At 37.0% G+C, this 13,558-nt stretch overlaps 1 protein-coding gene across 1 annotated transcript; it reads right to left on the reverse strand.

The window, feature by feature from the left end:
• Positions 1-1,442: 1,442 nt before the first annotated feature.
• tmem150aa (transmembrane protein 150Aa) lies at positions 1,443-10,549 on the reverse strand. The gene is made up of 8 exons (XM_079872854.1): positions 10,471-10,549; positions 6,589-6,834; positions 6,403-6,450; positions 6,237-6,323; positions 6,077-6,144; positions 4,806-4,933; positions 4,072-4,249; positions 1,443-2,388 (listed from the first exon to the last, which is right to left on the reverse strand). Exons 2-8 carry the CDS (start codon positions 6,651-6,653, stop codon positions 2,090-2,092), a joined length of 873 nt encoding a protein of 290 aa, XP_079728980.1. The 5' UTR covers positions 6,654-6,834; positions 10,471-10,549; the 3' UTR covers positions 1,443-2,089.
• Between the last annotated feature and the right edge of the window lie 3,009 nt (positions 10,550-13,558).

A 13,558-nucleotide genomic window follows, 5' to 3' on the forward strand; every position in this document is an offset into this window, starting at 1 on the left:
GATTCTTACACAACCTTTTGCTCTTAGGTGACCTATAAATGACTAACCTATTATTCAGATAATATAATATGCACTATATGCATTGACAAATATTGCATGTAATTTATACCAAATGATATGGCAAAAAAAAAAAAGGCAATGAAAAATGACATCAACATTGACTTAAGGTTTATAAGCTCATTTAAACATGCTTTATATTCCCCAAGATTTTATTCCCTTTTGTTTTTGTTTAAATTACATTTGACCCGTTATATAACTGCAGTTTGGTTTGAGTTGAGTGTATTGTGTAATGACCAAATAATAAATTGTGGAGATGGCAATGAAAAAAAAAAAAAAAAAAAAACCCTTCAAAATGATATTTTATGGATGGTTTCAGTTGTACAGTGCAGCCCTGTGAATCTTCCCTTGCATGCGAAGAGCGAGAAACAATATTTCAAATAGCTCTCCAATAATAGAAGAGTCAACAGAGATAAACATGTATGATGCCTAGAGACCACCTCTAAATTTACAGTCTAATCATTGGCATGAAACTTGTCTGTCCCATTGAAGGGCAGCAAACAAACAGAGACAGTAACTGGCACATTTCTGTGTGAAATTTAAACATTAAATCACAATAAATCTGGAGTTACATTAAAAACAATTCAGACCATTTGATTGACAGTCTGAATTGGAAATATCAAACAAATACGACAGTAACGTTAAGGCCACCATAACCACTCAACCCTCAGAAAGTTCAAACACGGTTTCCTAGGTTCCAGCCTGGAGACCAGTCAATGTCATTCATATAATCGCTTCAAAAGGTGATAATATTGCAGTACTGTCATTTTCTCAGTGGCTATGTGTCCTAATACACAAACAAACACAAAAAAAAAAAAGTTAAATGAATCAAAGGCATATGGTAGATATTTAGCTAAATAAAATTAATCCTTTGGCAGCGGAGAAAAACAAAAACCGATGTGCTGATAACGTAAAATATCACTTTTCACACCAGTTTGATTAGTTATGTCAGTGTGGATCACAAAACTACGCAAAACAATCAGCAAAGATATGTAAGCAAAATCACAATGTAAAACGCTGAATGGATGTGGCATTTTTGGAGTGGTTTTCATGACCTTTGACAGAGAAAAAAAATATATAAAGAAATATTATTTAAAAAATATATATACTGTATATATAAAACGTACAGTCAATGCGAATATACTTAATCTACAACTTTTCAACTGATCAGGAAGGCAAGGTTAGAGCTGGTGTCACCTTACATTACTTACTCCTGCTCGAAATGAAAAACAAAAACCATCCCGTAAGAAAATAAACAGGACAAAAGCAACCCAGCATGACAAAACATTGATCCTACCCACAGCATCATTAAAAAGGCCACCATTACAAAAATGGGTGAATACGACTTAATTTAACAAATTCGATTAGAATTTAAATGTATTTTTCTACTAATTCCAAAATAATAGGTACTCAAATGGCTATAATTCGATCCATACCTTAGACATTCACGATTTCAAAAATGATAATAATACTCGGTTTCTGATAGTCTGCAATCCCAAATAAAAGTGAAAAGAACTTAAAACTACAAGTTCATTCGTTGTGTTACGTGCAAATCATCCATTTGCAACAGTAAGGGTGGGCAAACAGAAGCAAGCTCTAAAAGAGAGAACCCTGAAACATTTGTGCAAGTACAGTAAAAATTGACCCCATCACCCAGTGGAACAGTTCAAGCGACAGCAAAGTAACATGAAAAACCATTGGATCTGTGCTTCCAATAACCTTAAACCTTAAAGTGGAGCTAAAATCCCCCTTCTGTCTTTATCTTTAGAAAAATGCTCATTCTCATCCACAAACAACTCAACAGAAGCTTCTCGCAAGGCAAAAACAAGATGGAAAAAAAGACAAATCTAGACAAAACTCAATATACAACAGTCACACATGTAAACCCGATCAACTCTTAACCTGCCTCGACTCAGACTGGACGGTTCCTCTGAATCACTTTAATCTCGGCCCAAGCGTGGTCTTTAATGTAGAGAGCACCGTCGTGAGGCATCCCATCTGCCAGTATGTGACTGCGTGTGTTCCGATGCATTTAAAGCATTGCGATGTTCTCATGAGTGCAGTTCAGATGAGTGGAGGTGCTGCTTCCTCCCGGAGATTTCAAACCCTTGCTGCTTCCCAGGGCGCCTGTTTGGATGTCGTCTCCGATCATGACACCGGGCCCGTGCGAGAGGTTCCGCTGGAGGCCGGCCAACATGGTCTCGGTTGTGACCGTGCCGAACTCGTAGGTGAAAGTCCCGTAGAACACGAGGATGATTACGGTGAAGACCCACTCACAGATGGCCGCCGCATGTTGTAAAACAAAGCTCTCGTGGATGAAGAATATTCCACCTGAGAGGGACCATCAAGGATTCAAACTGTTTCAAGCTTATATTTGTGTGAGCTGAAGGCACAGCTGGTCTCGATGGAATTGACTTTAGTGTGGAAAGCCATGGATTATTTATGGAGACACTGGTTAATTAGCTGCTCTCAGTTACATTACCCAACAACCCTTTAGCCCCCCTTTTTCCTCCGGTTGGGGAAAAAACTATTCATAAATCATTGACGAACACAGTAGCAATAAAGCAGGAAGGCCGGGAGACTCCAGCTGGGATCATCCGTCTCCATGCCGACATTTACACTGAAGCAATTAGATTACACCTCCACTATAATACGAGTCAGGGGCTTAATGATCGTGACCAGAACCTCAGCAGGAGGACAGACAGATAAAAGCACAGCTCTCCTTGCCCTGATTGTGGCGTGAATTATTTAAAACGACTGATGCTAAATGGTATAGTTCAAAAATGGCATTTCTGTCATCATTTACTCCCCCTCATGTTGTTGCATTCCTGTTTAACTTATTTGAAGAACACAAAAGCTGTATTTGAATGAGAATCTTGCAAACTATAAATATATCATAAAACTAGTTCATATAACTTGTGCACTATACTGCAAATCTTCTGAGGCTATAATAGCTCTGTGTGAGGAACAGGACAAGAAAGTAGCGATAGATATTTTCTTCCGTATTATTACATACATCTAAGTGCAAAAGATTATCGAAAAAGAAAAAAAAAGTAGGGCGGGGTCTTGGTTCTATCCTCTTGTTGATAGGATGGAGGCAGATATGAATGCAAGCTTGCGATTATATGAAAGGGGCGGAGTTTAAGCAGATGGAATGATTGAAAAAGTCCAGCATACTTGACAAGAGGGAAGTCTGTCATTTCACCTGAAGATCGAGTTATGATATTATTAAAAATTAGGTGAAACAAACATTCTCTTGAGTGGGATCTTTTCTGCTGAATCATTTCATAAAACTAGACTTTTCACTCATCTGTTCCTCGAGTTCAACTCACTGACTCACAGAGCTCTCTGGAGGAAAATATTGTCAGTAAGTACATAACTTCATATATGTCTGTTCCTCACACAAAGCAATTGTATGACTTTAGAATTCTTTGAACATATTGCACAAATCATATAGAGCACTTTTATGATAGCTTTATGATGCCTTTGTGTCCTTTTTGAAGCTTAAAGGGATAGTTCTCCCAAAAATTCTAATTCTCATTTACTCACCAAACCTTTCCTTCTTTCTTCTGCAGGACACAAAAGATGTTTTGAAGAATGTTGGTACCCAAACAGTTTTGGTTACCACTGACTTCCATTACACATACAAAAAAACACAGCCATTTCTCAAAATATCTTCTTTTACGTTCCACAGAAGACAGAGAGTCATAGAGATAAAGAACGACATGAGGGTGAGTAAATGCCAGAATTGAAATTTTTGGTGAACTATCCCTTTAAAAGCCAACTATCCCCAACATGCACTCATTGCATGGAATAGAGCAACCAGTACAATTCCTCAGAAACATGTCAGGTTTGGAATGACATGAGAATGAAGAAATGACAACAGCTCTCAAATTACACAGGTAATACGGTCTAAATAAACAAGACAAACAAGTTAAAGCAATCCATCTCAAGACAAATTATGAACACACACGTATTCATCATTTTCCAGTCACACTCAACAAGGAAGGATACTAAGAACCAGTGTGATGAGAGCACCAGTAGCCAGTGCTACACGCACGTGAGCCATCCAGTAGTCCAGAGAGGTGACAGCCACCCGGTAGGTCAGCAAACATTGCAAACACACGAACAGAATGCCCGCTGGGAAGGCGGCACCTGCACCTACATAGTGAAGTGTTTTTGCATGGTCCACCTAGTCGAAAAGCAGTGCAGTGTTATTCAAATAATAATAAATCAAAGCATTGGAAATAAAAGACCAGGACATTGAAACTTAAAACCAGACACACTTGTGTGACATCTAACTTGGTGGACAGAAAAACATTGACATGTCTGATATGTCTTTCTGCAACAAGAAACTTGCCTATTGCACACTCAGCATATGGATGGAAGTGCTGTTAAAGATGAGGGACTGAAATGCCCTCTAAAATCCATTTTGAAGAATGCGACTGTTGCATGCATTGATCAATACTAATCACTTTGAGAACATAAGCCTCTCTGAAACACTCTGATGCTGATCAATGCATCCGTCTGATGCAGTGAATGTACGGCCCATGAAAAGACTGAAGGTGAAGAGTCAGCCCTTAATATCTTCTCATAAAGCACTAACAGATGAACAAAAGCACAATACCATTTTTGGTAAGTGACTGGGGCATGACAATAAAGTCAAGGTTTAATAATGTTCTATTATCAGTCTGCTATGAGATAAATGTGTCAACCAAACAGTGTTTAGGCAGAATTGTGTGACTGACCTGGAAGTTGCCCACCATGACTAGTCCTACAGCATTAGTACATCCAGACACAAGTCCGCTGGTGTTGAGCCAGCAATGGTTCCGGTGCTCGATGATCTGAGCGTACCGTAGCAAACACACCAACGCCACTTCAATACAAAGAAAACAGAAACACTCAGATCACTTCACATTTTATTTTGTTTATATTTCTTCCATAGTGTAGTAGAGCATAGTTTTCTTTTCTTTGCTCTGCCAATATTTTCAATATATATTTTTTATACTATTAGGATATTAAAAACCTCATTGCATTAGAAATATCAAACCAAGTAGTAGCAACTACGAACAAATGATGCTAGAACTTTACTGATAGTCCACTACTTTTATTCAGCAATGACATATTACATTGATCAAAAGAAGCCATATTTATAACGTTACAGAAAATTTCTATTTAAAATAAATGCTGTTCTTTTGAGCTTTCTATTCATCAAAAAATCCTGAAAAAATGTTAAGAAATGTTTCTTAAACACCAAACCAACATATAAGAATGATTTCAGAAGGATCATGTTTTGACTGTAGAAAAGATAATGTGTTGAAGACTGTTTAAAAATCTACCAAAACAGAAAACAGTTATTTTAAATCATAATAATTTAGTTTTTACTGAATTTTTAATCAAATAAACACAGCATTGTAGAGACGTCTTTCAAAAAACGTCAAAAATCTTCCTAACCTCAAACTTTAAAACGGTGCTATAAATGGTGCTTTAAAATGTGTGCTATATATTTAAAATCAATGAAACTTGTCATATAATACTAAAGCCATTTATACATTTTAGTATCCAAATACTTTTTGGGAACCACTTAATTTAGATTTTATATGACTTTTTAGCTGTACTTGCCCACACAATTCTTATGGTTTTTAACTTCTATTTAGAAAGGTCTTGATATCTTACGTGTTGTGGTGTGTTGTGTAAAAGTGTGTTCATATCACAACAACACAAATAGAAGCAGATGACAGCCAACCTTCAACAAGATAAGGACAATCAAACCCCTAATCATATCAACATCTCAATAAACCACAAATGAACCGACACAGGAAAACATTCATTCGTTATGATGCAATAAGTAGCGTGTCCTCTCATGCAGGGACCCGTCTTTGCGGCACCTCTGCCACTGGGACTCAAAAAGCATTAAATGCAAGTGTGCTGAATGCTTCCATTCATGCTTTGTTCTCTGTTATTCGATATGTCACTGCTGGTGTAGAACGTGTGAAAATATGAGAACAAGCGGCCTTACCCATAAAAGCTCCCACATTACCAATGAGACTGAACAGACAGCTCTCGGGAGGGTAAGATCCACATTTACTGAATCAAAGTGAAGACAAAGACATTGTTAGATCACACTGAAAATAAATGCAGACTCGAAATAAAGAGGAAGAGCTCAAAATAAAGGCAACCTGATGAGGGGGATGTCTTGAATGGTGCAGCATGTTTTCTGGAAGCCCGGCTTGGCTGTTTCCTCTGTGCATGTCACATTGTACGACCTTTAAAATAATAGCATTGACGATCAAATGACAAACATCAAATACTCTAAATAAACTGACCGAAATAAGCCCAACTTACCAGTTTTCGACAGGGCAAACATGGTGGTTCATTACAGCCATAGCGTATCTGAGGACAGAGCAAAACATCACTATATTATTGTATATGTTTGCAATTTATGTTTGCTCTGATGTCAACTTTTAGAAACTATTTGATGTGACAAACAATAACGAACATCTTTTAAGGGTGACATCATATTAAACTCACACTATCCATATCCCAGTGATAGAGAAGGCAGCCAGGCTGACAGGCAGTATGATCCAGGCAGTCATTGGTCTGACGGTGAGGCCAGTCTGTCCCAAGCATGAGGGGGAGGAACACAGTGGACTGGAGGGGTGAGACAAGGGGGGGATGACGAGGGGGCACTGACATGCAAGGACACACAGGGAGGGGACATGAGAGGAGGAGAGGGATGCCACGCTTGCCCCTTCTTTCCGGCTGCCAAATCCAGGCCTAAAGCAGTGTTTTTGGAAACAAAGCAGGTAAATATAGGAGAGAGACTTAGATCAAATGATCAGTTCTTTCAGTAAAATAAAACACCTTAACAGACAACTTTAAAAGACATGTCAGAATTCGCAATTCGTTTCACTTCTATAACGTGACATTTTGCAGAGAGAGACTATAGGCTGATATCAGCTGTAAAGCAAATAACTTTCAGGGTGAAGCAAGTTATTACAATTTGATTAGGTTAAATATTACTAAAACAATGGAATAATGTGTAGCATTAAATCATTAACAATAAGACCAGAAATGTGCATTAAATTTGTGATGAAATGAAGTAGCCACAGATCTTTTATTGTGAGTGCAACAAATAATAAAAAAAGTAATAAAAAAACAACAACTGCAGAGCGGGGGTTTGGTTCAATCTGGTTGTTGATTGGAAGGATGGCAGATCTGATTGTGAGCTTGCAGTGGATTGTAAGAAAGAGGTGGGTTTAAGCAGACTAAATGACAGTAAGGGCTAGCGCAAATGTGGCACTTCCGGCGGCATCTCCAGCAGCCAGGGACTGGCACCTGCCGGTACAGCAGCATCTTGCACCGCCACTTCCAGTGGCATCTCCAGAAGCCACAGAATATCTCAGCCAGCTGCCAGTCAATCAAGTGACGTGTGTGATGATGACAACTTCTGAATCATTATCACAGTTATGTTTCAGCGCAGATGAAAGTAATAAAGCACGTATTCTACATGTAGGCTGATTTTTTTTTTATTTAATGCAGTGTATAAAATAGTAGATTTCAAATGCTATTCTCAGTGTTTAAAGGGGTGGTTGATCATGATTTCACTTTTCTAACTTTAGTTAGTGTGTAGTGTTGCTGTTTAAGCATAAACAACATCTGCAAAGTTACAACGCTCAAAGTTCAAAGAAAAGGAAGATGTTTTCTTTTAAAGAAATAGCTTTTTAAGGACTACAACAAATGGCTGGTAGGGACTACACAAGCTTCCTCCTGGGTTAGCGACATCACTAACCCTAAAATGTACATAAACCCCTCCCCCGGGAACGTGATTTATAGATTATCATGACAGAATATGCTAATCAATGACTAGAAGATAACTACACATAAGGTACATAAAATCATCAACTAATCATTCAGAAATGTCCTGTTGCTTCTACATGTTGTCACTTCTTCTTGAGTCTCTCCATCATTGTCTGACTCTAGTTTGAACATAAAAGGCTAAACGTTTTTGAAATTTTCAGTGCATGTCTGTGTGAGGTAAAAGGACACAAGCTGTTGTAGCTCCGCCCCCTGTGCTGGGAGCAGCAGCTCATTTGCATTTAAAGGGACAGACACAAAAACGGTGCGTTTTTGCTCACCCTCAAAAAGTGAAAATTTTAACATGCTATATAAAAATATATGTGGGGTATTTTGAGCTAAAACTCCACATACACACTCTGGGAACATCAGAGACTTTTGAAAAGGGCATTATACCACCCCTTTAAAGCATGACCATTATAGGGGACCTACATTAATGCTTACTGTAGCCTATGTTGTAGCAACTCATAATATTGTATAATAATATTATACATAATACATAATATACATAATATTTAAAATAAGAAAACATTTCAGAATAGCCTACTGCATTATATTGTCCCAAATCCTTGCTTCACCTAGTCTGTAAGATTGAATATTTTAATATTAGAAACGGTGCTGGCAGATATATTATACAGGCCACTCTTTTAAGCTTAATTTATGAATCTGGATAATCTTGAATTTTTTTTATTTTATAAATTAGTCTAAAAAAATGTCTAAAAGGTTATAAATGATAAACGAATTCATTAGCATATGTAAAAAAATCGTCTGAAATTAATAAATAAAGACTTTCTTCCATCATTTTTGAACGAATCTCTTACTGAGTCTGAATGATTCAATAATAGGCCAATATCAAATACATTTCAACACTCACTGAACGCCACCTACTGGTGTAACAATGTAATAGACTATCTTTATTTGGCGTCATTTACTCATTTTTGATCGCGGATGCCGCAATATCAGTGTTCATATCCGGACTATAAACTTTTTACCCCAGCACTTTTGTTATTATTTGATGTTTGCGACTCAGAAATTGCAATAGGCTACATTGAGGTTGAAGTTCAACACACTGTTTGTGAAGTTGTTTCAGACATATAGTTTACATGAGCGATGTTTTCTCTGGCAGCGCGCGAAAGCATGTTTAAATATTCGGATGTGATCGTGATTAAAAGGTTTAATAGACAGCGGATTCATTAGGAATAAGGTCGTGTCCTTGTCACGATCCAATCTGTTAATGATAAATCGTGCATAGGCTGCTTCATACATATAAATAGGCTATAGATCCTAGATATAATGCTATTTCTTTTTTCAAATGTAGTTTTTACAGTAACAATATTACGCTGAATTGTGTAACTGGTCACTGTGGTCAGCGGCAGGTGTTATAAACAGCGGCAGCTGGCGGAAAAGTCCCTGGCTGCTGCTGGAGATGCCGCCGGAAGTGCCGCATAGAGAGGTGTCTGTCGTTTCACTGGAAGATCAGGTTATGACATTTTGATTTAAAATTACGAGGTCAAATAAAAAAAATTAAAAAAAGGAACACATGCATGAATGAATCATTCACAATAAGATCAATAGTTTGCTATTAGAAAATAGGGAGAATTTCCATTCCATGCTGACTTTAAGAAAGGAGATAATCGAGTTTGATATCATGTTTACTTGAGCAGCCAATGTTCATGCACAAATGGTAATGTCAAACTCAGGGTTTTTAGAGCTTATTTCCACTTGCCCTTTTGGCCCATTGATTTTGTAACAAAGAGCACTTCTAGTCCAGAGTCATATCCTGCAGCCGGAGTGTCTATGCTGCAGTGAACTATAAAAACTTAAGCTGTACTGGAATTCTGCACATGACTGCCACATGATGCTGCCTTAAAACATGGCTGGAAAGCAATACTGATAAGTTGTAGCCCACAAATGAGCTTTGGTATGATGACTACTACAATGCTGTCTAGACTGTCGGCCTACAAGGTTTTCAAGCATATCAATCAGAAAATCTAAACCTTACTTTAGGATATAGATTACAAGCATCAGCACATGAAAGACTGTTACTGATGTTGACGACATCAACAGCTCAGGCAGGTGAATATCCGGATGCCTTTATGACACTCATTTGCATTACAAACTAAAGTGTCATACAGGCGACCTTCATTGATCTCACGGTATCTTTTGAACAATCAAACATAGTTTGCATCTTTTCTGGTTCGTTCTAAATATGAGCTGAATGACTGTCTCAGTTCCCAGGTAGCAATTCCGTTAACTAGCAATGAAGCTAACATAGGTTTTGTTTCGAAACCGATTGAGCTGCCTTTTTAGACAGCATTTTGGGAAAACATTCGAACGCGGCAGAGATTTCCCAAAATGCTGTCTAGGTAGGCAGCTCACTCGGTTTTGAGACAGCCATAGAGTCCACCAAATCCTTGAAAAGATTGCTGGCGCCAGAGAAGCAAATTCCTTACTGCTTGTAATTGAGTTAAAGAGATTATTCAGAGTTCTGCTGGACATATCCGTAAATTGTTTATGTTTAACAAGCAAATAATAACCGCATTAATAATTACATACCTCAAGTCCTGCTACTCCCTGCTTCCAACCTCACTCAACCGTGGTTGTTGCTTTAAGATAAGGCACTGTTACTAAACCCGTTCCTCGCGCCTCACTGTAATTGTAGTTATTTGTCGATTGGATAAGAATGCGTTACAAGGTGTCGCAATTTTCAGATGACTACTTTACCCACAATGCCAATGTACGGCGAACGAGGGGCTCAAAAAACCACGTCAAGACTGATAAAGGGTAATACAGCGACGTTCAAAGGCACAACAGCGTAATGAAGAGGTGCATTTAAAAAAATGCTTGCCTTAATTCAATGTACTTAGTTAAATAAAATACTTACAATACTATACTATTATATTTATATTATATTGATAAACCGGACTAATTTGAAACTTTGCAGCATTATCCACTTTTTTTTATGAAATTTGTTTAAAAAATGTTTGATATTTTACATTTATTTATTTGTTTATTTATTCGGGACAGTGCACATATAGAATAGAATAGAATAGAATAGAATAGAATAGAATAGAATAGAATAGAATAGTATAGAATACCACTTTATTGTCCAGCCAAGGCTGGAAAATTTTCTTTGGTCTCACCAGACCTATAAAAACATCATTGTACAAACATAAACATATATAAACATACCAACATCCTATCACATCAGTGCCGTACATATGAACTATCTTACACTCCTGTAAAGACTGTAAATAAGCCAGATTATAGCATAAATGCTATTTTCATCTGTAGTCCTGAGGCAGGAAGACAACAACACAAAAGAATAATATGACAATATACAACACAAAAGAATAATATGACAGTATACAGTATCAGTCAAGAACACATTGACACGCATTCAGAGAAATTACATTACAGCAATAAAATGAGTCAAAATGAGGACATAACTGCATGGGAACTTTTAAGAAACTGTTTAAGATGCTTTTTAAATGTGCAGTAAGTGGGACATTCTCTAATGTTTGTTGGGAGGCTGTTCCAAAAATGACTTCCTCTGATAGACAGAACAGTTTGTCCAAAGGTTGTTTTTCTGTGTGGGATCTCTAGGTCTCCTCTAAGTGAGGCTCTAGTGCAAAGACCTCTGTCAGTCCTTGGTTTAATGTATGTAGAAAGTGGACGTGGGGCTAGTCTGTAAAAAACTTTATAAATTAAACAGCGATTTTGAAAATGAACACATTTTCAAAAATTGAGCATATTGTTTTTTTCCAAAACATTACACTGATGGAATGACAGTGGCTTTTGATCAAATATTTTTTATAGATTTTTTGAATAACATTTCTATGGGTTTTAAAATTGTGTCTCCAGTTAGTGACCAGGTTGTGATGCAGTAATCTATGTGTGAAAATCTAATTTAATGTCGGAACATTTTAGCAGAAGTAATTGTCATTGATGGTCTGATTTGTTTAAAGTTATGTAGATTGAATTTGATTGTGTTTGCTGTATGTTTGATGTGTTTTTTAAATGAGAGTGTTGGGTCCAGTGTGACCCCGAGGTACTTGAACTCTTCTACAATGTCAAGTTCAGGAACACATTGGACCGCTCCAGTTTTATTGATTTTATTGTGAACATCATAGCAACAGTTTTCTTTTTGTTCAATAATAGGCAGGATGTACAGCCAATGCTGTATATTCTCTAGTGCTGATGTGAGGATGGATGATGCTTCCTCTGTGCTTTTAGCAGGTGTAAAAATAACCGCATCATCAGCATACATTTGGAAATGGACTTTTTGACTAACATTTGGCAAATCATTTATATATACAGAAAACAATACTGGTCCCAAAATAGAACCTTGTGGTACCCCTGCTGGACATTCAAGGTAAGACGACATAGTGCCACCAACACTCACAGACTGTCTTCTATTGGACAAGTAAGATTGAAACCAAGCTAGCGCATCTTCTGCAAAGTTGAAGTGAGTCAGTTTAGACAGAAGGGTTCGATGATCTACTGTATCGAACGCCTTCTTCAAATCCAAAAAGACTGCACCAACACAGGTGGTATTATCAAGCAAGGATTTCACTGTTTCTATGAAGGCACAGTTTGCCGTCTCTGTGGAGTGGTACTGGCGAAACCCAAATTGCATGGGGTACAGGAGAGAATGGTCGTGGCTGAGGTGTTTATTCAGCAGCTAAATGTAGGCCTATGTTATTTTAAATTGCTTTATAGGGGGTGATTCTTAGAGAAACCATCAATATAGTGTATAGGCATAGTATATTACACGTATACACTGTATTTATATATTAGCTGTCCCCTATGACTAAAATATCATTGTATCATCATATCTTTTTAATAGCTGTTTTTAATAGCTCACTGATTGCAACTTGCAATATTAATAATAATAAAAAACATTAGCACACATTCAGGCAAGACTATGGATTTCACATTTATATTCAGCATTTAGACATTTTAAACTGCTCTAAATATTAGTTGTTGCATGTGTTTTTTTATGTTAGAAATGTATCCTGTTTATTAGTCATATAATACTTGCAGGCCAGAATGTGTTTTTTGGTGTTATATATATTTTTTTAATTAATCAGAACTAACATTTAATTTTGCTTCAGGATTAACATGCTTTTGAAAACTACCAAAAAAGACACTTGGGCCAAAGTGTGTCTTAATCATGTTTGAGTAAAACAAAAGGGGAATATATATCTAATAATAATAATATTACATCTAATAGGAATAATATTATATATCTAAATATATAAACCCATGACTTTGAGTAACGAGGTGAAGTAATCAAGAAATCCAGATTTGCCTTTACCTAGTAACAAAGGGTTTCCTGAATTATGAAGAACCAATCAGAAACATGATGTAATGAATCATGTCACCTTTCAAACAGGTATTGAAGTACGCTTAGTAGAGTTGGCATGAGATAAATAGAGAATAGAGAATTTCTAGCACATTGGCATTTAACGTTTTGGTGGTTCCATGAAAACTGTTTAAAATTAACTAAAAAGTGTATTATTCACTTTGTACATTTGTAGTAAAAAAAAAAAACAAAAAAACAAAAAAATGTATCCGTGTTTTTATTGTGCACTATGAGGTTGGGTACATTGTCTGGAGTACTTGCATGCTATTTTCTATC

The sequence above is a fragment of the Squalius cephalus genome, assembly GCF_949319135.1.
Source record: "Squalius cephalus genome assembly, chromosome: 5".
NCBI lineage: Eukaryota > Metazoa > Chordata > Actinopteri > Cypriniformes > Leuciscidae > Squalius > Squalius cephalus.